The 27,428-nt window shown below is 34.0% G+C and overlaps 1 protein-coding gene and 1 long non-coding RNA gene across 2 annotated transcripts; both read left to right on the top strand.

The window, feature by feature from the left end:
- Window positions 1-1,690: 1,690 nt before the first annotated feature.
- LOC136799021 (glutathione synthetase-like) lies at window positions 1,691-16,344 on the top strand. The gene is made up of 13 exons (XM_067055701.1): window positions 1,691-2,034; window positions 2,355-2,427; window positions 2,704-2,873; window positions 3,845-3,893; window positions 4,607-4,680; window positions 6,277-6,357; window positions 7,315-7,416; window positions 8,343-8,412; window positions 9,279-9,510; window positions 9,594-9,649; window positions 10,807-10,888; window positions 13,626-13,821; window positions 15,478-16,344. The coding sequence occupies exons 1-13, from the start codon at window positions 1,733-1,735 to the stop codon at window positions 15,599-15,601; spliced, it is 1,611 nt and encodes a 536-aa protein (XP_066911802.1). The 5' UTR covers window positions 1,691-1,732; the 3' UTR covers window positions 15,602-16,344.
- A 5,173-nt stretch (window positions 16,345-21,517) lies between these two features.
- LOC136799003 (uncharacterized) lies at window positions 21,518-24,464 on the top strand. The gene is made up of 3 exons (XR_010845466.1): window positions 21,518-21,610; window positions 21,896-21,993; window positions 24,177-24,464. It is a non-coding gene; the product is annotated as an uncharacterized lncRNA (long non-coding RNA).
- Window positions 24,465-27,428: the final 2,964 nt, after the last annotated feature.

Below are 27,428 nucleotides of genomic sequence, written 5' to 3'. Positions count from 1 at the left end.
AAGGAAATATGATTTAAGATTCAAAGCCATTAGGTCAGTGAAGGAAAATCACGCAGTATTTCCATAATATTTTCTTATCAAACAACTCTTTGACAATAGGCTAATTTTTATCGTTTTCTATAGGGCATGACAAGATGCATACAAGTACTTGAAATTTGATAAATTTGACAAAATGTTTTGTTGATAAAAATGAGGCATTTCGTTTACTCTTGCAATGTCTTTATTCGTTTTGATGTACACTGTAGAGTCATGGAGAACGTTTTCTTGGTTCAATGAAAGTTTGAAAATTATATCTTGGTATATACCATCGTTTTGTATACACGCTTTTTTTTATAAGAATGGTGTTTTTTCATTTCATCATGGATATTCCTAACTTTTTGGCTAAAATCATCCAAAAATATTCTTACGGTATTAGTAGGTTAAGATCGAAATTGGCAATCTACAGGTTAAAATGCATTAAAAATGGCATTCTTAGATTCAGTTGCTAAAATTCCATTCTTACCATATTTTTTTGGCCATTTTCATCATGGACATTCTTATAAAGTTTATTATTATAAAAAAAAGGCGTGTATAAGGTTCCCATTTCCGCACTAAACTTGTTATCACTTTTCCGCGGAATCTTTCCGCTATTTTTCCTGGGATAACCGGCATGAGATTGGAAATATACGAAACTGCCTAACTTTCTGAAACTTTTTTTTAACTACCTGAAGTCCTGGTCTTTATACGTTAGAAAAATGGCAAAAGAATCTTAGGTGCGGAAATGGGAGTCTTATACAAAACGACGGTATGTTTTGATTTAGGTTTGGCCGGGGTTTTTGTGATTTTTAAGTGACTTAAACGTTCTTTAAATGTTCTTAATATGCAAACTAAATTCACTCATTGACTAATGAGGGTCTGAAATTTAGTATTTTATTAAGTCTGAGGTTCGGAGGATTATTCTTAATTTGTTCTAAAGTTTTGGAAAAAATTGAAACTTGTATTTTTATAAACAATGTACATTTGTAAATCGTATTTTGGTAAAAAAGTAAAATTTCTCAATAATGGTAAGACTGAAAGAACCTACACTATTTTATAAGAAAATCCAAAAATTTTAAAGCCTTTAGATGTTCTTAACTTTTTGAGATTCAAACCTAAAAATGTTCTTAACATATTCTTATTTTTGACCATTTTGTGAGTATATTTTTGTCCATTTTCCTAATAAAATAGTTGTTTTTTTGGTTCCACAAAGTTCTTAGTTCCTAACTTTACTTAATATTTTACCATCGAAGCCCTTATGTTCTTATAAAAAACGTGTACTCAACAACCTTAAGAAAGTGCCTTCGATGAAAAAGCTTCCGAAAATTCAATTCAAACTCAGGATTTGCTTTGATTCTTCTTTGTCTTGAGTTTGCTATTTACACGTTTTGTTTTTTTATAAGAACATCCAAAATTTTTAAAGCCTTTGGATGTTCTTAACTTTTTCAGATTTAAGCCTAAAAACTTTCTTAACATGTTTTTATTTTCGCCATATTGTGGGTATTTTTGTGCGTTTTTCTAAGAAATCGGGTGTTTTAAAGTTCCTAAAAGCCTTAAAATTTTCTTAACTTGTTCTTAACATTTTGGCCATCAAAGCCTTATGTTCTTATATAGTTTGTTCTTATTAAAAAAACGTGTATTGTTTGAAACCATGTTTTTAATGTTTTTTAGAATAAGAATAATAAGCGATCGTGAGCGGAAAACTAAAATCGCCAAAATGATTGAAGAAAATAACAACAATACGGAAACCCCAAAGACGGAAGGCTACAAATCATTAAAATTCAGTGAACAAGAAATTGAAGACCTTGTCAAAGCTGGTAAAGATTGGCAACATTGTAATGGTTGTTTAATGAGAAATCTTGAAAACGAATTTGCTGTCAATCATACAGCTTTTGTTTTATTCCCAACAGCGTTTCCAAGGCAACTGTATGATGAAGCAACTCTGGTTCAAAAAGATTTTCAGTTATTGTATTTTAAAGCAAGCAAAGATTATGAATTCATCAAATCGTCTCTGCAACGGTATGTGTTTGAGGGTGGAGTAGAACATTATTCTGATTAATATCTTGACATTTTAAAAACTCTCAACTCTCTCTAATTTGAACCTTTGTAATTTGAGTCTTTAATAAAACCTTAAAAACTCTACAATTGACATTCTCTAATTCGATCTTTAAGGGGTCAAGGATTTTTTTTGAGTTCGAATTATGGGAGTATTTTGACTCTTTAGCTGAGGGGATAAATTTTCCAGCTCGAACTACAGAAGACTTTGAATAATAGAGGTTCGAATTAGAGAGAGTTTTACTATAGATTCGCGATGCATTATTACTCGTTTTCTTTTTTAGCGTAATTATTAAAGATGAATTTACACGAAAATTATTTGAAATTTACGAAGAAACAAGAAGTGATTTAAAACAGGTAAAAAAAATTTCGATTTTATACCATAGAATGTGTACTTTAATCGGATTAATTTTCGCGAGAATTTATGATTAATTTTGCTAGCCGAAGAAATCACGAAATTGTCAGGTAATATTTTTGTGAATCAGTTAAAAATCAGTTAAAAATGGGCCTGGAAAAAGCCAATTTCTGACAATTTGAGGCTTAAAGTACTGAAAAATAAGAACGGGCGAATCTCAACAAAAGTTTATTGGTTTTGACAAAAAAGTGTTTTTATGTTTGTTATTGTTGTTTTAGAAAATAAGAGTGAATTTGAATCGATCAGATTACATGATCAACCAATGCAAATGTGCATCCAACATTGAAACCAATGACCAACGAGGAGGCTATCAACTACGTCAAATCGAAATGAATATGATTTCAGTTGGAGCATTAGCACTCAGTCCTTTGGTTGGTCAAACGCATCAGTAAGTTGTTTTAAAAGCATTTGATGATTCATTGAGGGGTTAGAAAATGTCCTTATTTATCATTCTGAATTATACTTTTAAAGGTTTTATTTTTCAATAAAAGTGATATCGTTTGCTTACTCATCAATTTCAATTCACAAGCTTTTTCACATTGGATTAACACGGATGTGAAGCAAGATTGGTCAGAAAAAAGAAAAGAAAAACATCTTTTTGCTTATATCAGCATAATTTAACAAAAGGTAGACACTGTCCTGATATGAAATATGTGTCTGATATGAAACGGGTCACTTACGTAAAAAAAACTAGGCTTTGATCTAAATTCAACCTGTATTTAACATTCATGTAAAACATACCTCAAGCAAAAAATATGACGTTTTTGTTAAAGATTTAACCATTACTGGTAAAAAAGATAAAATGCTCTAAAGAGGTTGACAAATTCAATGATGATGACTTTGTTAGGCATATTCTTAATGTTTTTGCTAATTACATTATGAATATAGAGTATATTCTTATAAAAACCGCGTGTATTTACGAAAAGAACATGCCCAGAACATTCCAGCAAGTAGATCTGGTATTTTTTAATCATATTTGGTTTCTAAAATTGTAACTTGCTGATGTCGGAAACATACGTTCAAATCATACACGGAAGATTTTCTTTCTGATAAATAAAATCTTTCCATATGAAACTTTATAAATACCACCTTCAAAACATTTTGATTCTGCCAATATTACGGCGAGTTCACAACAGAAGCAGACCTGAAAGTCCGTCAATTCTGATTTCGACGATACAAAAAGCGTAGGAATACGTTTGTTTTATTTGGAGAAGTTAAAAGACATGAAAAGTCCGTCTATTTCGATCTTGACGACACAAAAATGCGACGATTTTAAGGTCTGCTCATATTGCGAGCTAGCCAATATTACTTATTTTGTTGACACACGGCTTGAAACTTTTATGTTCGAATCTGTATTAGGTATCTTGCTGAAGTCATGGGAGAAGATTCACCTTACCAAGCAAACCAGGTTTAAATATATTATTATTAGCCGGCTAACATTCTAAATACTTATGGAAAAGATTTTACAGCCTCTTCCCCAGCTGCCACACAACGTTGTGTCAACGTTCATCTAACGTTATATGGACATTTTAAACATTACATGAACGTTGAAACAACGTTATGTGCCAGCTTGGTCCCCTCTACATCTATCAACCTTTAAAGATGCTATTAGGAGACTAGGCTCGAGCTTAGCCATGTAAGATTGATGTCAACATTCATTGCATTTGGCATTCTCAAAGAGAATTTAGACATCAATTTATCACTGTTCCCTTCAAAACCCGCCGCGCTGAATCCCTAAGGCTTGATAGGTGAATTGGGGGAGTGTGTCCAATGTATTTATGGTCTACACGTTTTTTATAAGAACATTCAAAAGCCTTCGGATGTTCTTAACATTCTGATTTTTAAGCTTAAAAATGTTCTTAAAATGTTCTTAATTCACCATCTTTTGCGCATTTTTATCCATTTCATTAAAAAATGGCTGTTTTCGAATTTGCAGAGCCATAAAACGTTCTTAACTTGTTCTTAATATTTTGGCAATCGAAGCCTATATGTTCTTGTATAGTTTATTCTTTAAAAAAACGTGTACTTTTGTTCGGTAATTTTGTTGATTGTGACCCTCGTGCCCATTACCACGATTTTTAATGAAACCATACTGATTCGCTTTGCTTTTAATATTTTCAGATACCCATTCACCAAACTCATGAAGTATTGGGCGAATCATTAGCTAAAGCTTTCTATAAATATGGTAACCACAGGTTAGTTTTACATGCTTAAAATAATCAATATCCTCGAGGAATGGTGGGCACTGTTTCTCTTCGCGAATTTTAGCTTTTTTCGCGAATATTAGTTCCCACGAAAATTTTGAAACCCGAATATAAGCAAAATTCCCTTCGAAAATTAAATAAATTGGGTAAAAAAGGGGCCTACAAAATTTGGCCCACAGGGTAACTTCAGGTCACACGAAAAATTATCATCGCTGCGCAGCTGTAGCAAGGTTTTATTGATGTAATATATTAACGTTTGTAAAGAAACACCATTGTGTCACAGACCCGCTGGGGCCCCAGCCCCACTGGAAAATTTTGTTTCCAGTGGGAAAAATACCCTATAATTTTTAAAAATTGTACTCCAAAACCATCCCTACTAGATTTTTTAACCTTGAAACAATAGAATTTCTATCCTCATTGAGATTTCAATCGAAATTTTTATCCCTGCGCTGTAGGAAAAAGTTTCACCAGGGCTGTGAGAGACAGGGGTGTAAAGAATAACTGGTGTGTACTTGTTTAAGGACTCTGGTCATGGTCATGGTCAAATTTCAGAACCTTATGTTTTCGCTTCTTTGACATGTTTAAGAACAAACTGCTTTTGAAAAAATGAATTTAAGTAATTACATCATGAGTAATTAAGGAAAAAGTGTGGCATGGACCTTAATAAAACGTCATAGCGACGCTATTCGTATACTTTTCACAAGAAAAGCCTAATCTCCTTGGGGAAATCATTTTATTGTTTCAAACTTTATTTAAGTTAATGACAAAAAATTTCTTTATTTAGAGTTTTTCGGAAAGATTTTCTATTTGGCTACATCCCAAGTTATAGCTGTTTTCGTATGGAAATTTAGTGGAGAAAATTGCCGAAAATGAGATTTTTTGGAGATTTTAAAGGAAAGACACTTCCACAAAAATTTTCCGAAATTATATTTTTAGATACTAAATAGATACATCACGAACCAAAAAAAAAATCCAAAATGTTTGATTTTTACCGAGATTAGGGCATTGAAAGGTGAAATACTCTTCTTCGAAAAACTCTTCGTTTTCTTCTTCATTTTCTTCTTCATTTAATTGTTTCATTTCAATTTTTCGATTTTTAAATTCTAAAAAGGTAGGTTTAAGAGGACATATAAAAAAAGTTATACATTAATCCTTTTTAAAATGCAGAAATTGCCATTTAAGTTGGTGTAAAATCGAAAAATTGGGTATGTCCAGAGCCCTTAAACATTGCTCTTGAGAGAAAAAAGACACAATTAAAAGTAATAACTCGTTGGAAGGATAATTTTGTGCGTCGTGATAAAAAAGTTTGAAAATTTGAAAATGAAAGAGAAGAAAATAAAGAATTTTTCTACTCGACCAAAACTCCTGAAACTTTGAACCCCGCAGATTTCAAGTGTTTACATTTTCAATATCATTTTTTATGGTCAAAAGTTATAGCTCCTTACAATAGGTCCATTTCGAGCTTTTTTGTTGCCCAATTTGACCTCTCTAGCATAGTAGAAAAAGTCAATTTTGGATTGATTGGGCTGCCCAATTTTTTTCTGGAACAGACTTTAAATAAAAGATATTATTTTCGTATTCCTCTAGGGCAATAGTACTGTTTATAATCGAACACACAGATATCAATACTACAGACCAACGTCATCTAGAACATGCTTTTCACAGAAGGTAAGATTCTCAAACTTTTAAACGGACATTAAAGGTTAGAGGCCCACTGTGAGCCTAGCTTGTAAATCTGTATAATGTAATAGGGTCTAAAACTGTAAACGTCATGTAAAAATAGGTAAGAAATGTTTGAAATTATAGCTATTTTGTTTTGGTTCTCTGTATTGACCTTTAACATCGAGCTGCACAGTGTTTTTAATAAGTTTAAGGGTTTAGTCCTTGAAATAATTTACATATTTTGAGTCGGTTGACAACTATGTGTCTTTCAATATTATGTTTTTGTTTTTCTGCTTTTGGAAGTTTTCGAAACTTCCTTTTTTTTTGTTGAACATGAGGAAAGAGGCAGCGTTATAAAATTGTTTTTTCTAACCTTGGATTGCATCATCGAAAGGAAAACAGAGGCACAGTGATGGATCAGTCTATGTAGTGTTAAAATATGAACATGAGGAAAGAGGCCGTTATAAAATGTTTATTCTAACTTGGATTGCATCATTGAAAGGAAAACGGAGGCACAGTGATGGATCAGTCTATTGTAGTTGTTAAAAATAGTGAACATGAGGAAAGAGGCAGCGTTATAAAATTGTTTATTCTAACCTTGGATTGCATCATTGAAAGGAAAACGGAGGCACAGTGATGGATCAGTCTATTGTAGTTGTTAAAAATAGTGAACATGAGGAAAGAGGCAGCGTTATAAAATTGTTTATTCTAACCTTGGATTGCATCATTGAAAGGAAAACGGAGGCACAGTGATGGATCAGTCTATTGTAGTTGTTAAAAATAGTGAACATGAGGAATGAGGCAGCGTTATAAAATTGTTTATTCTAACCTTGGATTGCATCATTGAAAGGAAAACGGAGGCACACTGATGGATAAGATAAGTCTATTATTGTGGTTGTTGAAAATAGTGGAAACGCCTACTTTAAACCTTAACTTCATAAATCTTTTGCACTTTTTTTTCAGCATTCGAAAATCCGGAATCAAACATCGTGTCCCTTGTCTATTTCGAAATTTGCAAGAAATATATGAAAAGTCCACTTTGACTGATGATTCGAAGTTACTTTTGTAAGCAATTTTTTAATATAGATGCTCCTGTGTCACAGACCCGGTGCGATCCCCAACCATTGAGTTTCAAGCCCGAAGGGCTAGAGGCGAAACTTTAACCCTTCTCAGGCAAGAGAAATTGAAGCCACTTAATTCCCATCCAAAACGCCTATAGAACGCGCCGTAATTATGACGACGGATTGTATCTAGCGATCCCTTTGTTTTGGAGGACTACATACATCTTTTTGAAATCTAGTGATAGATTTTAGTTTCAATCCGGCGTTTGTGTAAAAACTACGTGCGGTTGTTCTGGATGGGAAATAAGTGGTTTTATTTCCCATCCAGGAGTCTCGCCTCTAGCCCTTCGGGCTTGAAACTTAATGAACCCAGCCCACTGGAAAATTATGGCAAAAATTTTTTCCCTGACGGAAAATACTCTTGTCTCCCGAATAGACGGGGGGTCCGAATAAGCAGGGGGGTAGGAAAATTTTCTAAATTCTAATAAGGGGGGGGGGGGGTGGAATGAGAGGGGGGTAATTTGAAGACAGATTTTTTTAACTGATATCAATTTCAACAACAACAAAGAAACTTTAACAGATGAACACGTAATATAAGAACCAATACTGACAAAAAGGACAATTTTAACCTACTGTATGGGAAGAAGCTCCAACGGAGAGATGAGATAGGGGTGTTCTAATAAAAGCCCTCGCCAAATATATCGTCTCTGATTGGGTGAAAACTTCACACGCCACGCATAGGTGTAGCGAGATACCCTGCAAAATTTATGGGTGAGAGCGGTTTTTACGACACTGTAATTATTGTCTTTGTGTTATCAAAAGATCAGAATATTTCATAAACGTCTACACTCCCTCATAAATTTTGCAGGATATCTCGCTACGCCTATGCCACGGTTACTTTTTACTAATTCGAAAATTCTTCATTTTCAGTGAAGGCAAAGAAGTCGCTTTATGTTACCTTCGATCAGGATACAGTCCAAATCATTACTCAACACAAGAGGTATTGTTCAAAATAGACTACCTGTTGATCTTTTCATCTGACAGACAAAAAGCTCATCATGATACACGAAGTTTTTTTTTCAAGAACATTTAAAAAAAATTAAGTTTTCTGATTTCTTAACTTTTTTAAATTGACGAAAAAATTGTTTAACTTTCAGTTTAAGCGTCGACTATTAAATAGGAACTCGTCTTTTTTCGTCTCTGTTGGGAAAAATAACCTACAATTTCATCGTCACTGGGAAATTGACTTTGATTTCATCCCATTTGAAATTCAATGGAAGATATTTGGATTTTTTGAGCTGGTAGCAATAGAGTTTCTCTTCCCATTGGAATTTCAATGGAAATTTCATCATCACAGTGGGAAAAAGTCCCGAGACGGGGCACTCATATGGTTCGGCCCACGGCATGTGCGGCCTTTAAGGGTAGGTTTTTCGAGACCCTCGAAATGCACTGTAAGGGTGTACTTTTGATAAAGGGTCTTCTTTTTTAGCTGGATGCACTGTAAGGGTGTGTTTGGGGACTGCTGAATTGCAAGTCTGACAGTAGAAATCGGATGTATCTTTACAGTTTTAATTCGGATCCATTTTGATTTGTTCTTAACATTGTGTCGATATCTCAAGGGCATCTCAGGCTCATTTTCAGGTGGCTTCGGCAAAAAAAGACAAAAACCAAACAACACTGTAAGGGTCAGAAACGTTCGGTAAAATGCACTGTAATGCTCAATGGTTGTAAGGGTGCGATTTTGAAAGGCATTTTTTTGGCGGCACATGTCGTCGTTTGGAAATCGAGTGCCCCCCTCCGCCCCAGGGAAAAAGTTCCACCGGATTTACGAGAAAGGGATGTACTAAAATGTATTTGTTTTTCTAGAGGTGGGATGCACGTCTGAGGATTGAGAAATCGAACGCAATAAAAGTACCAATCATGAGTGACCAGCTTGTAGGTACAAAAAAAGTTCAACAAGTATTAGCGGAACCTGGAATGGTTGAAAGATTTATACACGATAAAAATGCTGTACAAAGAATCAGAAAAACTTTCGCTGGACTTTATTCTCTTGACGAGGTATGGTATAGTAGTAACTACCACTTTTCTAGCGGAAAAAGTCCTCTGGGAAGTCCAAAAATTAGTTTTCTAAGTCAGCGCAACATTATCCGGGGGTATTTTTTCTCTTATTCTATAATCTAGAGAAAAAGAACCTTTTCAATCTCCTACTAGCCTATCTCTATCCCAAAACGCGTCTGGTACAGGCAAATTTTATGCAGGCTATCCCGAAACAAATTGCAGCAATTTTTTGACAAAAGTCACTCAGCGTCATCAAAAATTCATCGGAAAGCTCAGTCAGAAGTAGACTCTAGTCTAAAGTTCTAGAAAAGTGATGTATCCACCGGAGGACGGCCATTCTCTCTTACAGATTTCCAATGAAAATGAGGAAGATGTTTATAAAGTTATTCTGCATACTTTATCGGCCCTTTTTACGCCGGCCCTTATTACGCCATAGCCTGATTTTGGGCTTACGCCAATTAGGACCGTAAATAGCGCCAAAATTTGTTAAAATGGCTATTTATGCTTTAATTTATATTAAAGTATCATTTTTCAGTAGTAACCTGTTGAAAATTCCATTGAAAATCACTCATTCTTGCGAAGTTTTAGATGTGGAGTAAAACAATGGGTAACTTTTTATCTTCGAATCATATGCCCAGTCAAAAATAACGCATTTTTTAAGTAAATTTTGCAAAACTTTGGCCTTTTTTACACCGGCCCTTATTTCGCCAATAACCTAAAAATAACACCAATAAGAGCTGGCGTAAAAAGGGCCGATAAGGTACCAATGACCTTTAAGGGAATTTCTCAAAAAATAATTATCAAAATATGTTGAAATTTTCACCAAAGATGCAACCCATCAAGAGGAAGCAATTAATGAAAAATAATTTTGACAAAAATCGTTTTTTACCAATTTCTGCTGACATCATCAGAAAAATTTAAAAATAAATCATATCAAAAGGTCAGAGATTACAATTACCCGTCACTGGGCAAGATTTTAACTTTTTCAATTCATACCTCGCCAAAACAATGATTAATTTTCTTTGGACTGATTTTACTACTACAAGACGATATATTGATAAACTTTCCTTCCGCTCTACCATTACTCTGATACAAGAGTGTGGTTAGATGAGATATGCATCTTAACGTGTCATGACACTCACGAGGTTCGGTCTCATCGCTCTCCCAGTATCGTTCGAGTGTCATGGTATACGCCATGGCTTGGCAGCTCGCGTCTGTCAAGTCGTAGTGTCTATCAGCGCCGTGATTCTTACTCCTTCGGGAGTAAAACTTCGGGAGTAGAGCCCATTCCGAAAGCATACGGAGGGCTCATATCTATCTTTTCTTTCGTTCACAGGGAGCAGAAGGTGATCAAATAATCGAAGATGCTTTAAAAACACCATCAAATTTTGTACTGAAGCCTCAGCGAGAGGGAGGAGGTCAGTGTTTGCTTTGGTTGTCTCCTGAGTACGACTTATATACCCCTGTGTCACACCTCGGCCCCACTGGAAATTTTGGCCAAAATTTCGTCCTAAATGGACAAAATACCCTATAATTTCAGCCCAACGGGGATATTGACTTTGATTTCATCCCCATTCTAAATTCAATGCAAAAAAAAATTTGCTGTCCAAAACCATCTTCACTGGACATTTTAAGCTCGGGAACAATGAAATTTCTATCCCCATTGGGATTTCGATAGAAATTTTTATCCCCATTGTTGGAAAAATTTCCACTGGAGCTGTGAGACAGGGGTGTCTTTATCTCTCTATAATTCGATCTCAAGGGACTATAACTAATTTTTTCGAATTAGAAAAAGATTCGAATTATAGAGAGTATCTTAAACTACTTTACAGCTGAAGAGAGCTCCCCAAGTGGTTTTCGGGATGGCATGATAGGGACTTTTTCCTAGCATGATTACGTGATTTAGAAATATTTATATCGTGATCGTGATTTGAAAGATTTTTGAACCGTGATGCGTGATTTGGGATTTTTCAAAGCGATGCGTGATTATCCAAAGACAAAAGTTTGCGTGATATCGTGATCAGAGTCCTGAAGAGACCAACGTTTTATTTAGAATTACAGAAATATTCGAATTACAGAGGTTCAAATTAGAGAGAGTTGATTGTATGTTCATATGAGTGATAAATTAGTATGTTGTTACTTAAATATTTACCAGATGAGATGTTAAAAAGCCACTCGGACAACTCAGTACCCCCTGATGTAACATTATGTAGTAGTTATCGCACAGTACCGAGTACATATGGGATATATTTTCAGAATTTTTGTCATATTTTCCGACCCTTTAGCCCTCTAGGCGAGGAAAATATAGAAAACTCTGACCGAGAAAAATATATCCTCTATTGTACGAGTAAAAGTGTGAAAAGTTTGTTGATATTTTTCATGTTAACGATAAGGAAAGATATTTCTGAGGAACAGAATTAAAAATCTCTTGAAATCTTTTTTGAGTATAATAAATTACAGGACTAAATCGACCAAAAATTGACAAAAATGGACACATTTCAAAGGGCTGTAAATTTAATACATTTTTGGAATCTGCAATGTTCAAATATTCTAAAAAGTGTTAGTTAGATTTAATTTGGGCCAAAAAACGGCTAAAAAACGGGTTTTTTGGACTTTGTGAAAAATTAGGTCGTTAATTTTTTCTGATTTTTTGCATGAAAGTAGGGTACCATCGTAGGTAAAAGATGGCTTAAGCGAATTTTTGCAAAACAATTTTGTTTTAAAATTACTGAATTTTTTGATGAGATGTTTTTTTGCTCTCGAAGTCTTGAAAATGAAAGAATATTTCAAGAGCATGAAATTTTGGTTTCTAAACGTGTTTTTTTATAAGAAACAAACGACTAATTTTAATAGATCATCACTATTTGTGTTCTGAATGATTGTTTAATGGTCACGCTTATGTAAATATCAATTATATATGTGTTAAATGCATAACCAGGTAGGTCCATAAAAGTATCACTTGCTCTTTATTTTTCAATTCATCATTTATCTTAAATCTATTTGATTATTTTTCTTAGAAATATCTTTCCAACTGTATAAAACATTTAATTTAGCACCAATGGGTACTGGGAAAATGTTTAAAAAGTAAAGTATTAACATAATTCTAAGACAGACTTTTTCTTAAAAACAACAAGACTCCAAACAGGAATTTTTATTCGAAAGAGAAATTTTTATTCGAAAGAGAAATTTTTATTCGAAAGAGAAATTTTTAGATTTGTAGTATAATGGTACCTTTATGGTTTCGATATCTGAGGGGTATGAGAAACCCACTTAATACTTAATTGTAATCCCTCATTTTCTGTCGGTTAAAAAACACCATATTTTGTTTTTACACTGTTTTGCTTTTATAAGAACAATGAGTCGCCAAAAAAATAAGAACAATGCTGAGCCTGAAATTAATCAATTTTTTTATTACTCAAAGTAGTAAAAGTTTAGAATAATGTCTAAAATACCTCAATTACTTCAGAAATAAGAACAGGATATGAACAATTTGAGGCTGAAAGTGCCAAAAAAAATTAGAACAGCCGAGCTGCAGCAAAATTTTGCTGGTTCTTATAAAAAAAAGTTTACTGCATAATAATTTGTGAATTTTGTAACATATTTTCGGCAAAAAAAAAAGGTTTTCCTGTTTTTAGTGGGCTGATAGATGTTACAAAACAATTATCATTTGACGTGGGTATGATGTTTCCATTACAATCACAGCTAAACCGGTACCCGATGGTGGCACTACTCGATAGCGGTGTAAATCCATCGAAAGCGCTAGATCTACGTTCCCTCGAATATTTTTGATGATGTAGACGTTAATTTTTAAAACTGCAATGACTTCTTTGCGGGTACCAATTCAAAAAAACTTCGATCAAAGATGGCGGATATAGCTTGGTCTAGGGGTATATAAAGGTCTGTGACCAGAATGCGACTGATGCGTTCTTTAGCTATTCAATGATTGCGCAAAGCTAAAAATTTGCCGGCCCTTCGTTTTCCAGCATCTAGGTACACCAATCTGTAAATAGTGAAAATAACAAAAAAGCCCCCCTCCCCACAGTAGTAACCTTAATAACTCAAGTCTAAACTGGTCACCAGATAGGATCTTAGTTATTTAAATTCTATCTGACAAATGGACTTTGGAGTATTTCATTTGTTTTTCCCCGTATCTAGGTAACAATCTGTACGATCAAGAAATGGTAGATGAACTACGGCGTATCTCTAACGATCCTGAAGAGAGAAGTCAATATATTCTCATGGAACGTATTCGGCCACCTGTTGTACATAGTTATATCGTGCGCCCTGAATCTCTCAAACCAATGGAAAGTGAAATCGTGTCAGAGTTGGGAATTCTAGGAGTTATAATGAGGTGAGTGCATCAGAATAAAATTAACTTTGAGCACTTGATAATCCCGTATAGAAAATTCTGAATATTCAAAATCCAAAAATCTTTCTTTTTTAACCCACCTTTCAAACTATATATTAACCATCTTTAAATCTATCATCAAACTCATCCGAATTTGAAAGGTTTTCTCCTTTGGTTTGTTGATCAACTAGCCTGCCATATCCCCCTTCTCACAGACCCTAACAGATAAAAACTCGATGGGATGATATTCCGATCCTTTTATGGCTGGAGATTGACTTAATTGTTTTGAGCCAAGAAATTCAGTGGTGATGGAAAATAGCTAATATTTTGCAGTGAGATTTGATTATCTGATACAAAAATTAGGCATACTTTTTCACTGGAACAATATTTTCACCAATTTTTTCAGTGGGAAGGGGTCCCATGGGTCTGTGAGAAGAAGGGGGTGTGCAATACCACTTGGAAGGCATTTTCTTTCAACCATCAAAAGCAAAGGAATTGAGTGTTTTTAAAAAGACTATTATCTATATATGATAGTGAAATGAACTATACTGATGGATATGAAACAGGCGTGAGTGCTAACAATTGAATTCAAAGCCCCGAAGCGGCTAGAGAGGAATATACCTTTTCATAAATTACATCACGAACATCACTTTACTCGTTTTGAAATTATTACTATGGTGATTAACTCCCAGCGGATTTTATTAAAATTACTTCCTATTCATAAAAAGTCATTTAATGTCTCAAGAGACATAATCACCATGGTAATTGTTTGAATACGAGGCATAAGTGATGTTTATGACGTAATTTGTGAAAAGATCTATCGTCAACCTTTTCTCGAGCAAGAAAAAGTAAAACCTTAAGAATTGCTCCGCATTTAGAATGACTAATTGAATGCACAGATATCTAAGCCCGAAGGGCTAGATAGGCAACTTTAAGCTTTCTCCAGCAAAAAAAAGTGAAGCAAAAATTTGACTTTTTAAATTTCGTGCCGATGGATAGGATCTAGCATTTTAATTGTTTTCGGAGCGCGAGATCAAAAAACGTAGGCGGCAAACGCTATTTCACATCTCTCAAACCGGTGAAATTGCATATTTTAGTCACGTGACTCTGGTAGGAAATCCTTCCAAAGATGAGCTTCACTTTTTGATAAAAGCCGCAAATCTAGCCCTTCAGGCTTTACAGATATCTGTGATTGAATGTAGTCCTTTCTTTGTTTTCGCACGACATATATTTTTTACAAAATCTGGCGATGGATTTTACTTTCAATCTGGCATTTGATGAAAATCACTAGGGTCACGTGCTTTGCAGAATATTTAACCTTTCGCAGGACAAAAAAAAGTGAAGCAACTTATTCCCCATCCAGAACGCGTCTAGAACGCGAGGCAATCATGACAACGGATTTGTATCTAGCAGTTCCTTTGTTTTTGAGGACTGTATTTTTTGAAAACTAGCGATAGATTTTATTTTTAATCCGGCATTTGTGTAAAAACCACGCGCGGGCGTTCTGGATGCGAAATAAGTGGCTTCATTTCCTATCCAGGAGTCTCGGGTCTAGCCCTTCAGACTTGGAAGTCAAAGGGTGGACCTCTAAAGGCACTGGGTAGGAGTTTCAAACTCCATAAGATATGACATAATTCGTTTCTCTTTTAATCATTATAGTGATGGTGATGATATTATACAAAACGAAAGTTGCGGCCATTTATTGAAATCGAAAGATTGGCAACGTGGTGAGGGTGGACTCATCGCTGGTAGAGCTGGCATCGATTCGCCTTGTCTCATTTAACCAATAATGATGACGTATGTATAAGTGAGGCCCCATGTGATGGCGTGATCTATGAGTTCAAAAATTGTCTTGTTTAACCAATGACATATACCCTTTTTTTGTTATTTATGGGTGCTGGATCGACTCGCTTTGTCTCCTTTAACTAATAATGATGTTTGTTTGATAAATTTGTGTCCTCGCCTCACACAATAGCGGCGTTCCTCAGTTAACCGTTTTTTCTGGTTGGGAGGGTTCTGATTACTGCGGATTACCGATTATTTGAGTCAATTTACGAAATTTAAGAATTACTGAGATTTTGACATACAAATAAGGCTATTTCCGATACCGAATCAATTTTAGGGTTAAAATGGTCGATTTCCACAATACGAAATCTCTTACGCCCCCCTCCCCACCTGATAGACCATTGACTTCCAAACCCGAAGGAGCTATCAAGACTGACTATCGTATCAACGTGGGATGTGATACAAACAATACACACAAAGTCCTGGCTAGATTTTATTAATATAATTCCAAAATTGCAACGTTAAATATAAATATTTTAAAATTCTGCATTAAAATATTTTTTTAATTAATTTTCTTAAAAATTTCATTCATATATTTGTATTTAAGAATTTTTTTTTGGATAATCTTATTTTTATTGAATATACTTTTTGACACTAAGCGGCAAACCTATATTTATATCGATTGTCTATCAATATAATAGCCTCCAGGGGGAAACCACCCCCCTTTTGAAGGTAGCCTAACCTTGTGATGTTTTTATCACTATTTAATTTGCTTTAATGTTGAGAGTAAAGTGTGGGTACAAAGAGTATACTTTGTTATTCTGGGCTTTTTAAAAGTTTATCCCACGTATACGACATATTGAAAATTTTCTTATCACGAGCTTAATATGTTTCGAATTCAAGATGTCGCAAAGTTTCAATTTTCTTTGGCTTGAACATGCCCTCTTTAAGCTAAGACAAAGCGTAGCGTTTTTTCAATTTCCAAAGTTCTTATGGTTCTTTAAAGAATGAAAATCTTGTTTTAATGTGCTTTAGTAATTGAGGTATCTATTCCTAATGGGCTATTTCTTTTGTTTGTTCACGGCCTATTTTAGTTTAAAATTTCTGTCCTATCGATCCACTAATTCTTTTTTTATCTGAAATATTTACAATATTTCATTATTTTTCGAGCCATAAGTTGGAGTACCCGATTCTGCAATTCCACAATTTTTCTCCAATTTCCGTCAAACCGTCTAAACTCAGAGAAATTCGGAAAAACAAAAAATATGACGCTTTATGGAGATGTGGTGAGAGAGCTGACCAAGGCACAACCTGATTTGTTCGCGCTCACTGATACTTCAACGATGAATCCTCTTATCTGGCACCCAGATGGTGAAGTTTTCATCCGACACGCTAAAGCTCTGAAGGTAGGGAAAATTTTCAACATCTGGAAGGTTTACATTACGGAATTTTGCGAGACTGCGTCAAGAATTTTGCAGCGGGAGGTCTGGTAGGCCAGCCCTCGTTTTCAGGGATTGGTTGGTTGAACTGAAATATTTATGGATTTACGCGCAAGGGCTTTTGAACCCGACTGGGGATGTGGTACCAAAGGCCGACTATCATTCCTCTCCGATGGGAAATTTGCCCGCTCCTTTCGAGCTTTAGCGTGGGGGACCGCCAATCCGCCATCGGAATATCAGATAATGAATCTTCTTACATGGCAAGGAGAGTGTGAATAAGGAGACGTTTTGGATCTCGAAAATACACGTTTTTTTAATAGAAACCTTAACTTGGCTCTGAGCCTGAAGTTCCTTATTTTTCGAGAGAATTTCAGCTTCAAAGTTCCTTATCCAGTTTCCTTATTTACTAAGCTGCTAAGATTGGATTTGCTAAGTATGTGACTTATGTATAAGTATAACAATGGACTAAAGTACAGAAAATGTCGTTTATTGAATGTTTTTTCTTCAATATTTTGTCATCTTTTTGTTCAGGCTTTTGTAAATGTGAGCAAGTTATAATTATCTCTGTTCTTTTAGCATGTTTTCTTATTCTCAGCCTGGGCAGCTCCTTAACATATTCTAAAGATAATTCATTATATCTATGAAGTTTTTGGGAAACAAACTCCAAACTCAAAATACAAAAACTTTTAGGATTTGCCTATAAGGAAGTCACTTTCGACTCCTTTCGATGATGAAAGGAATGAACAGTCACTGAGAAATGACGTAATATTTCTGACTCCCTCTCAAAACTTTCTGTTGAAAGAAGATGAACTTTCCATGATTTTCGGGCAGGAATGAGGCAATTGAAGGGATTGTTAATTTCGTGTCATCGCTCCTGTTTCATTTATGTTTTTCGTTGGCCAATGGTCGCCAATCGTACTAATTTTCAAAAACCGTTTTTTTTACATAATAATAATAATTATAAGCATAACTAAACTTGATAAACTTAAACATCTTCTCCTTAAATTCAAAAAAATTCTAAATAAGGCGAAAATAAGAAAAAATGAAGTGCTTCTGGAAACCGGCCGGGTGAATAAAAAAAAACCTTTCTGACCCAGCTGCAGACTATGGGGTTCATCTATATGTTTCATCATTAAAAAAATCAAGCTGACCGTTCAAACTATCAAACGCTGTTTGGTTAGATATTTTCGCTTGTAAATCATATTTTGTTCGTTAGTAGTCAATGCATTAGTGTAATATTCAAGGCTTACTTCATACTTTTTGTAAATAAAATTTATCTTTAAAGTTCTATTTCAATCTTAAGTTATCAAAAACAGCAAAAAAAAGTTTTTTCCTAGACGGCCGGCATGAAATTTCCATGTGTCAGAAGGAGCACATGGTCTCATGTTTGTTGAATGTTGTCAAGGTGACACGCATGCGTCAGAACGCAAATTATTTTTACATGGGTTGCTGGGTGAAAGAAGTATTTTTGAAATGAGGAAAAAATTGAAGAGAAATTTATATTCATTGAAAAAAACTTTTTTTGAAAAATCTTTTTTTATTTTTTATTTTTTTATTTATTTTTTTTTTTTTTTGAATTTTTTTTCAATTTTTGGAATGCTTTTTCCACCCAACTCTAACTACTAGCCCGGGTTTTCTCAAAATTGGTATCCATTTTAAATAGGAAGAAAGCATAATTAATAACAAATAATTATATTTTTGTAATATTTTTGAATTTTGAAAGATGGAAGTCTCATTGGTGAAAATTTCGACGCTTTTGATACAATATACAAAAAAGCTCAAGATTTTCTTTTTAAATTTTATCACACTTTTAATTTTTCACATTTTACAAAATAAATTGCTAAATTTTTCCACTGATCAAAATCTTTCTATAAAATTCCTTCAAAAAATGAACCTTCCGATGAATGGAACAGGCCCTATCCAGGACAGCATACACTACCCTAGGATAGGAAAATCACTGCGCTTACCTGACTCTACCAACTACTCGTGCTCGCAACACCACACAGCGCTGCTGGTGTATAGTAACTATACTCGAACGACTCGGAAGGACAGTGCATCCTCGTATGGTCGAACCTGACAAGTATAGGAACCACACCCACACCACAAAGCCAGGCATATTTCCCCACACTCTTGTATCAGAGCATGGTACCCAATTCCCCTCATATGGCATGGATAGTATAGCAACAACACCACAATCCCGGACAAGGTTGTAGTCTTTTCAAAAATACGTGAAAAATTTCAAAGTAAACTCTAAAAACCTATTTTTAACAGGGTTAATGTTTTTAATATAAATGACAAACTATAACACGTGAAGACTGTAATCCAACTTTCCATTTTCAGCACCTTGAGGTCGTATTCTTTGTATAAAAGCTTTGGCTTTGACTTTCAGGTCCTCAAAATGTAAGGGAGAGAAAGGAAGGATTCAAGGTTTACGGTGACGCGGTTGTCCAGTATTTCGGTATTTTAAGAAATAAAGTACGGTATTCCAGTATTTGAAATGCTGCCGGTGACGGTAAATTGCCTAAAAATGCTTTGGTATTTCGGTATTTACTCGTGAAACTTCGGTATTTCGGTAACTTTAAAACCTTTCTGAACTGTTTTCTTCATCAAGAATCTTCCAAAAATCACCTACGGCGCTAAACTTTCTTAAATTTTAGAAAACTACAGCCATGTTTTATAAAATGATCAGTTTTGACACAGTATTATATACCACTTAAGTTCCCAAACAGTGGCATGGTGACGTGGGGTCAGAGAGGGCTACAGCTCCACCTCTAGGCAACTTTTCTTGTGGCTATAGACCATCCACTATTCTTTAAATATTCTCTCAAAGCACTTACAAATGTCTTTTTCTCTTAGTTAGAGTAGAATTTGATCCAAAGGCAAATGGATGCAGAACCAGTTTGGAGTCCTTTTCCCTAATTTCAAATCACAAAACTTATTTTTAGTCACATTAGCGGACTTGTAATTAGCACAAATTTTTTGCACTCGCTTCGCTCGCATTATTTTGTTTTGATGTTTCCCTTAGTGCAGGTTCCCTTTTTTGATTTTGCCTCCCCAGTCTTGCTCAAGCAACCATGCTATTGCCCTTTCCTTAAAGGAAGGTAATGGGATTGGTACTACCTAATTCGAGAAATAGGGAGTACCTAAGTCAGCACAAACCATGGTTGCATTTTCTCAGTCATTAAACGTCACTTCTTCTATGCTATTTGCAGTTCGAAATTAGATCGTTCGTCTAATGATGTACTGAGCTAATAAGAGTTAAAAATGAATTTTTCAACAGGGTATCCTTTACTCCTTATTTCATCAATAATTCTCGCAGTTGAAATACCTTTCCTCGCGAAATAGGTTTAAAATGAAATCTAATTATTTGGAGTTAATTCTGTCCGGAATTCTGGTATTTCGGGAAAAGATTACCGGTATTTCGGTATTCATTACCCCTAAACTTTTTTTGATATCTTTTGACGTCAATAATATGTTGCATCACCCTTTTTTATAAAAGTGCTAAGTTTTAATGGGTAATTAACCTTTTTGATTCGAAATCTTTTGTCCGCAAAGAATTGAACTGTTTTAAATTTTTCAGAAAAATTTCTAAATTAATGCATCAAAAGTTATAATTGGGATGGAAAATTGGTCAAAACCACTTTTTTTAAGATTTTGAGACAGTTAAGATTTTAGAAAAATTTTCCGAAAATATATTTTTAGTTCGGTAAAAGATCTACCATTTACCACAAAAGTCTTTTCAAAATATTTTTTCTTCGCCGAATATAAGCTCTTCAAAGTTGAAATACTCTTAGTTGCAAAAGTCTTCATTTTCTTCTTCATCAAATCTTTTTTTGCAATTCTTAAGACTCCAGGATAGTTGGCCTAACAGAAAATGTATAACATGTCAAAGTTTCGTTAGCTACATAAGGCAGAAATTTATATTTTGTACGTGACAAATATTAAAATTCACTATGGTCAGAGCCCTTAAATAGGTTTCTGCTTGGGTTTCACTTTACTTGCTCTCCCTCTGGACCATGATGACGTCATACTATGGTGGCCGAGCGTTGTAATAGTGTGGAAAAATAGGAACATTTTTGAAGAATAAAAATAAAAATAAAAATAATTGAAAATGGTTTTTTGAAAAAATAAAAAGATAACTAATGTTTTATCAAAAAAATATAAAACATATAATAAAAGATCTTTGAAAAACACAATAAAAAAAAGTAATTTGAAAAAATATATATAAAAAGAAATTTTGAAAAAAAAATTATGAAATTCGTTCATTAAAACATATAATTTTCCCGTTGTGAAACAAAACCTCGTACATCTATTTAATCACCGAGTGGTACAAAATCGTGTCAAAACAACATACAGTATTTTGAATGGCGAGTTTATTGAATAAACAAGATATTGAATTGATGTTTTAAAACAACCAATAGAATCGCTTATGGTGTTTCACTGGATATATTTTTAGAAAAGGGCTTTAAATGAAAGATCGATATCAATTTTTCTTAAACACACCTTTGATGGTACAGCAAGTTGATGAAATTCTGAAAGAAAAGTCACATCAATTGGATTTTTTAATTGTATGATTTTTTCACATTTTTTTATTTTCTTTTTTGATTTATAATCAATATTTTTATTTTCTCATCTTAAGATGTTTTTTCTTTAAAACTTTATAATTTAAAAGATATGCAATCCATAAAATGTGTAACCGTACATCCTGTGCCCAAGTTCAGGAGTTGCCATAAAGCCATTATGGTAATAACCGGGAGGGCACATTGCTATAGATTGTAATTTAAAAGATAATAAAATAAATTTTATTCGAAAATATTATGGTATTATGTAACGTTTTCTTTTTATCTTTACAGGAATTTCAAGATGCATTTCAAACTAATTGCTGTAATGTTGACTTTCATGGCAGTCGCTTCTATTTCTTCTTTTGGTTTATACCCTGCTACTCGTACTGGTATGTTTTTTTTATAAGAACACCCAAAATTTTTGAAGATGTTCTTAACTTTTTTAGTTTTAAGCTTAAAAATGTTCTTAACATGTTCTTTTGAACATTTTGGGAATATTTTTGCCATTTTCGTAAGAATTAGCCACCCCTGTCTCACAGCCCCGGTGAAACTTTTTTCCTCAGTGGGGATAAGGATTCCTATTGAAATCCCAATGGAGATAGAAATTTTATTGTTCCAAGGTTAAAATATCCGGTGGGGATGGTTTTAGAGTACAATTTTTAAACATAGAATTTCGAATGGGGATGAAATCAAAATCAATTTCCCAGTGGGGCTGGGGTCCCAGGTCTGTGACACAGGGGTGTAAATAGGGTGCTGTTGAGTCCACACAAAGTCTTAAAATGTTCTTAACTTGCTCTTAACACTTTGGCCATTTATTGTTCCAAGGTTAAAATATCCGGTGGGGATGGTTTTAGAGTACAATTTTCAAACATAGAATTTCGAATGGGGATGAAATCAAAATCAATTTCTCAGTGAAAACTTGCTCTTAACACTCCTTATATAGTTTATTCTTATAAAAAAACGTGTATGGGACTCCCAGGTAGATAAGATACTTTCAAAGATAAATTCAAACAAGGTGATTAAAAATCAACAAAACTAGTTACCAGAATCTTTAACAATCATCTGACAAGCCCATTTTTGTAACTTGATACTTTTCCCAAATCTCTGGCCAGAGTCTATCTATTTTAGGTATAGCCCTATTTCTTTTTTATGATTTTTGTTGGCGGTAAAAATCATAAAAAAGGAATAAGTGTATACCTAAACTAGAGTCTATCGAAATATAGTCTGTAAATTCTCTGTTATATCACCCCTATCCCTATCTCTTTACCCTCGGGAAGGGGTACCAGGTTTGCGAGGTGTCGGGTATGCCCGAGCAAAAGTTCGAAGATCGACCTTTAGGAGAGACTGAATTTCAAAAATGTTGTCCATTTTTTGACTTTTTTGCCATCCTTAGAGAGACCATTTCCCCAAAAATTCAGCCTAAATTTTCAAATTTTAGTCAAAATTTTAAGAGTTTATGACTCTTTGAGGGAGTCTATTTTTGATCTGCGTTATTTGGAAAACTTACTGAGACTTGCTTTTTAATGAATTTGAGGAATTTTCGAGGGTGTGAAAAAGAGAACCTATGGCTCAAACATACCCGGCGCCCATTTTGCCTAAGTACGAACATCCCTCCCCCCCCGGAAGACCCCAATAGGTAAATGAAGAGTTATGTTTACACGTTTTTTTTTATAAGGAACACGTTTATAAGAAACTTGAGGCTGAAAATGATCTGAGAAATAAGGAATTGTTAAGGAACTGCCCAGACTGAGAATAAAAAATCAGTTAAGGAACAGCAAGAGTTCAATTTGAACTCTTGCACACATTTACAACAACCTTTATAAAAAGACGGAAAATATTGCTGAAACGCCTTTCAATATGTCAAAAAGACAAAAAATGCTGATAAAGAAACTAAACACTTAGCAAATCTAAACTTAACAGCTAAGTAACTAAGTAACTAAGGATAAGGAATTTTGAAGCTGAAACTATCTGGCAAAATAAGAACTCCAGGCTCGGAGCCAAGTTAAGGTTCCTTATAAAAAAAACGTGTATGCTCATTGAATTTTATAAAAATGATACGATTTGTTTTAAATAAAAAATATACAAAGTTAAATATAAAACAAATACAAGAGCAAGGCTAAATAAGATTAAAAAAACATCCTTACACGCTTTTTTTTATAAGAATACACTTTATAAGAATGTCCATGATGAAAATGGCCAAAAATTAAGAACACTACTAAGAATATCACTTATTTTTATACTTATATTTTGCTCAAGCTAAGAATGCCATTTTTAAAGCATTTTCAATTACAAGTTGTCAATTACCCCAGAGTAAGGCTCACTTCTTTCACAAAAAAATGCCATTTTATGTTTGAGACGTATGTACTGGCCCCCTGTACTAAATGTTAAATCTAGTATGAATTAGGATCCTAACCTAAAAATGCTGTAGGAATATTTTAGAATGATTTTCCCCAAAAAAGTTAAGAATATTCATGATGAAATGGATTTACACCATTCTTATAAAAAAACAAAAGATTCTTAATTCATCGATTATAAAATTTGGATATGATTGAATTTCTAATTTATTGTATAGTGTGCCAAATAGTTTGCGTGGAATTTCAAGATTGTTTTACAAAACATGGTTACGGAAAATGCAACCCAATTATTGGAAATTGTAATTGCTTGCTAAGATTCGATCAAATATGGGATAATTGACAAAATGCTCTCTAATTGATTTACACGGGACAGACAATTTGGCTATTATATAATGGAAAATAATTCTTTGTTCTTTTTTCATTAAATTATACATTATCATTATTATTGTTGTTATCATTCCAGAATATTGTAAACATTTCTCTTAAAATATGTAATAAAGATAGATTCGTAGGGGAAAAAAAGTTCTTTCGATTTATTTTGGAAATCTTGATTCAAAGTGAACGTAGTGAACCCATTCCAAGTGTAAGCTGCAGCGAAATACAACAACGTACTTTAATCGGATTAACTTTCACGAGATTAAATTTCACGATTTCGTGAACATTTGCCATTTTCGCGAAATTAAAACTATCGCGAAAACGCGTGAGATTCCTGACTCGCGAAATTAAATCCACCACAGAATATTTCAAATCGCATTTTCGGCGGAAAAATCAGTCCAAAGTCTCCATTTTTGTCAAAAAATGGCTATTTTTCAGCTGTCTTCAGGCTTATTTACGAAATTAAATCTACGCGAAATTTTTCAAAACCTTGACTCGCGAAATTAAATCCAGAAAATTTCGCGATTTCTTTCGCTCCCGAAATTTAATCCGATTAATAGTTTACTAAAGTCTATTTCAAATTAGCTGGCAGTGTTTTTTTCAAACCTCTTTCGATAGAATTTGAATTAGTTAGCGGTTTTGCGCTCGTTAAAAGATAATCCGGAGTGAAATATTATCAACAAAGAGAAAGAATTAAAGAATTGAAAAACGAAGATGAAAAATGTGAAAATCAACTTCTTGTAGAAAAATGCTATGATCTTCATTTTTGTATCAGAAATTCTTCAATCTTAGAACGTCATAAATGCGGGAAAAAAAATCAAAAAATACAAGCTTAAAACTTTGCCCTAATTGACTTGAAAAAGGGCTCTTTTTGGTTGTTTTTTGATGATTTTTGAAGTCAATTATTGATAAATTTTGGACTATATCTTTTGATGGAATAAATATTTTATAGTTATTTTCACATCAGTGGTGTTCTAAGAGCAAAAAATCACTCGTGTGAAAATGATGGTTATAGCACAATTATTAAAGAAGTTGATTTTCTTCTTCTTCATTTTCAATCTTCATTTTCCGACCTTTTTTGAGTTTCCTCTTTATGACAATATCCCACTCCTGTTAGTTTTTTCAACGAGCACAAAATCGCTACTAATTTGAGTCAAAACGTCGAATATTTAGAGCAAATTTACTCTTTGTTTTAGTTCTATACCAGGATTTCAGTGCCAATTATTTTATAAATTTGCATGATATTTTAAAAGCATTCTTCAACGCTAAAGTGCAGAATTTCAACTGCGTGTATACTTTTGAAACTCTTTTATCGCTAGAATAAATTTTTCTATGGATTAAAAAAATGGCATGTTAAAGTTCAGAGCCTGTTTTATAAGAATATTCTTATGTGAATCCCATACTCGCTAAAATTATTTCATACTTTTGAGTCGAAATTTCAAAATATTAGCCGGAGTTTTAACAAGTATTTTGCCTCTGTTACCTTCCTCCTATTGTAAATTAAAGAGTTGTAAAGAGTTGGACCATTGAGATTTTTGTCGAAGTTTTGTCGTAGTTAGCAAAGTATTCCCCCCCTGAGGTATATCATCAAAATCCATTGTTTCATTTTATATCTTTAGTAGTGTTAAATACAAAGGAGGTGAATGTCCAGTCGTTTATATGTTCATGATTAAACTTATTCAGAAAAGATGTCTCATGACAATTAACATGACACATAGAGAAACTTTGATAAACATTGCAAATTTAGTTTAACACACTCCAGAACTTTTTTTCTATAGAAGTGATACGACTCGATAATTTTTTCGGAACACCCTGTAGAAGTGGTACGGCTCAATACTTTTTTTCCCGGACACCCTGTATATTGATACATTCTGCCAGACATTAACATGGTAATATTTGCTCTTCATCTTTGATTTTTTCTACAGTGATTAGATTGACACATGTGCAATAAAATTTCTATTATTGGTCTTCAGAGGTTGATTTATTCTTTGAAAACTCAACCTCTGATATTCAGGGTACGTAAAGATACGGCCACTTTTCGTGCGTTTTTGACACATACTGTAACGGCTTGATATTGCAGAGATAATAAACTGAAATAAAATGAACAATATTTTGTTTCACTAGCTCCATAGTTTCAAGCGCATAGATCTTTTCTAACGTGAAACTTTCATCGTCTTGTGGGCTATCTTCTATAGTAACCTGATAACAGCTGTTCATAATTTTCTTACGCACACGGTAAACCTCTGAAGGCGCTTGGAAATTATACATCTGATGAAAATAGTCCTCCCGCAGAAAATTCTACAACAAGAATTGTGCGCCGGAAAATTAGGCACCCTATTCATAAATACAATCACACAACTTTGCTGTCGTTCCTAGTCTTTTAGATGAACGCGGTCCTTACGATATTGAGATTGCATATTCGTCAGATTGTGTTTGTTTTCACACATCCCTTTAGAGCTTCAGCCTGGTGTGCAGAAAACTTTCACAATCTGATATCAGGTTACCTTCTTGTGGCTGTCCAATTTTCCAATTCATTTTTAAATGGATCCAATGATCAATAAGAATAACTGCCAGAATTTAAAGATAAAACTACAAACTCCATAACCCAGACCCTTAGCTCGTGTTTTATGAAGGTGCTCACGGAAATACTAAATGTCCATCAGTAAATTCAAAAGTGGTACAAGTGGCACATACTTTAATGGGATAAATTTTCGCGGGGATTAATTTTCGCGGATTTCGCGGATTTGGGTGTCATCCACGAAAATAAGTCCCATTGGAAATTTGAAAAAGGCCCATCCGCGAAATATTTCTAAACAAAACTCAAAATATGTCAAATAAATCCTATTTGAATGGTTACTTGCATCAAAGAGGCGCAAATAATGTGTATTTCAACAACCAATATGCATGATTTGACAGTAAAAGTCACAAAATCGAGAAAATAATGCCCCCCAATAGTGCCATCCGCGAAAATTAATCCCCACGAAATCTTAAAATTTCGCGGATGAGCTCAACCGCGAAATTTAATCCCCGCGAAAATTTATCCCATTAAAGTAGAGCGTGGGTGGTAAAACCATACTTTTACATAAGAAACTTAT

The sequence above is a fragment of the Clytia hemisphaerica genome, unplaced genomic scaffold (genome assembly GCF_902728285.1).
Source record: "Clytia hemisphaerica strain Z4C2 unplaced genomic scaffold, Clytia hemisphaerica genome assembly, whole genome shotgun sequence".
Classification (NCBI taxonomy): domain Eukaryota; kingdom Metazoa; phylum Cnidaria; class Hydrozoa; order Leptothecata; family Clytiidae; genus Clytia; species Clytia hemisphaerica.
This window is presented reverse-complemented; position numbering and strand designations above follow the sequence as displayed.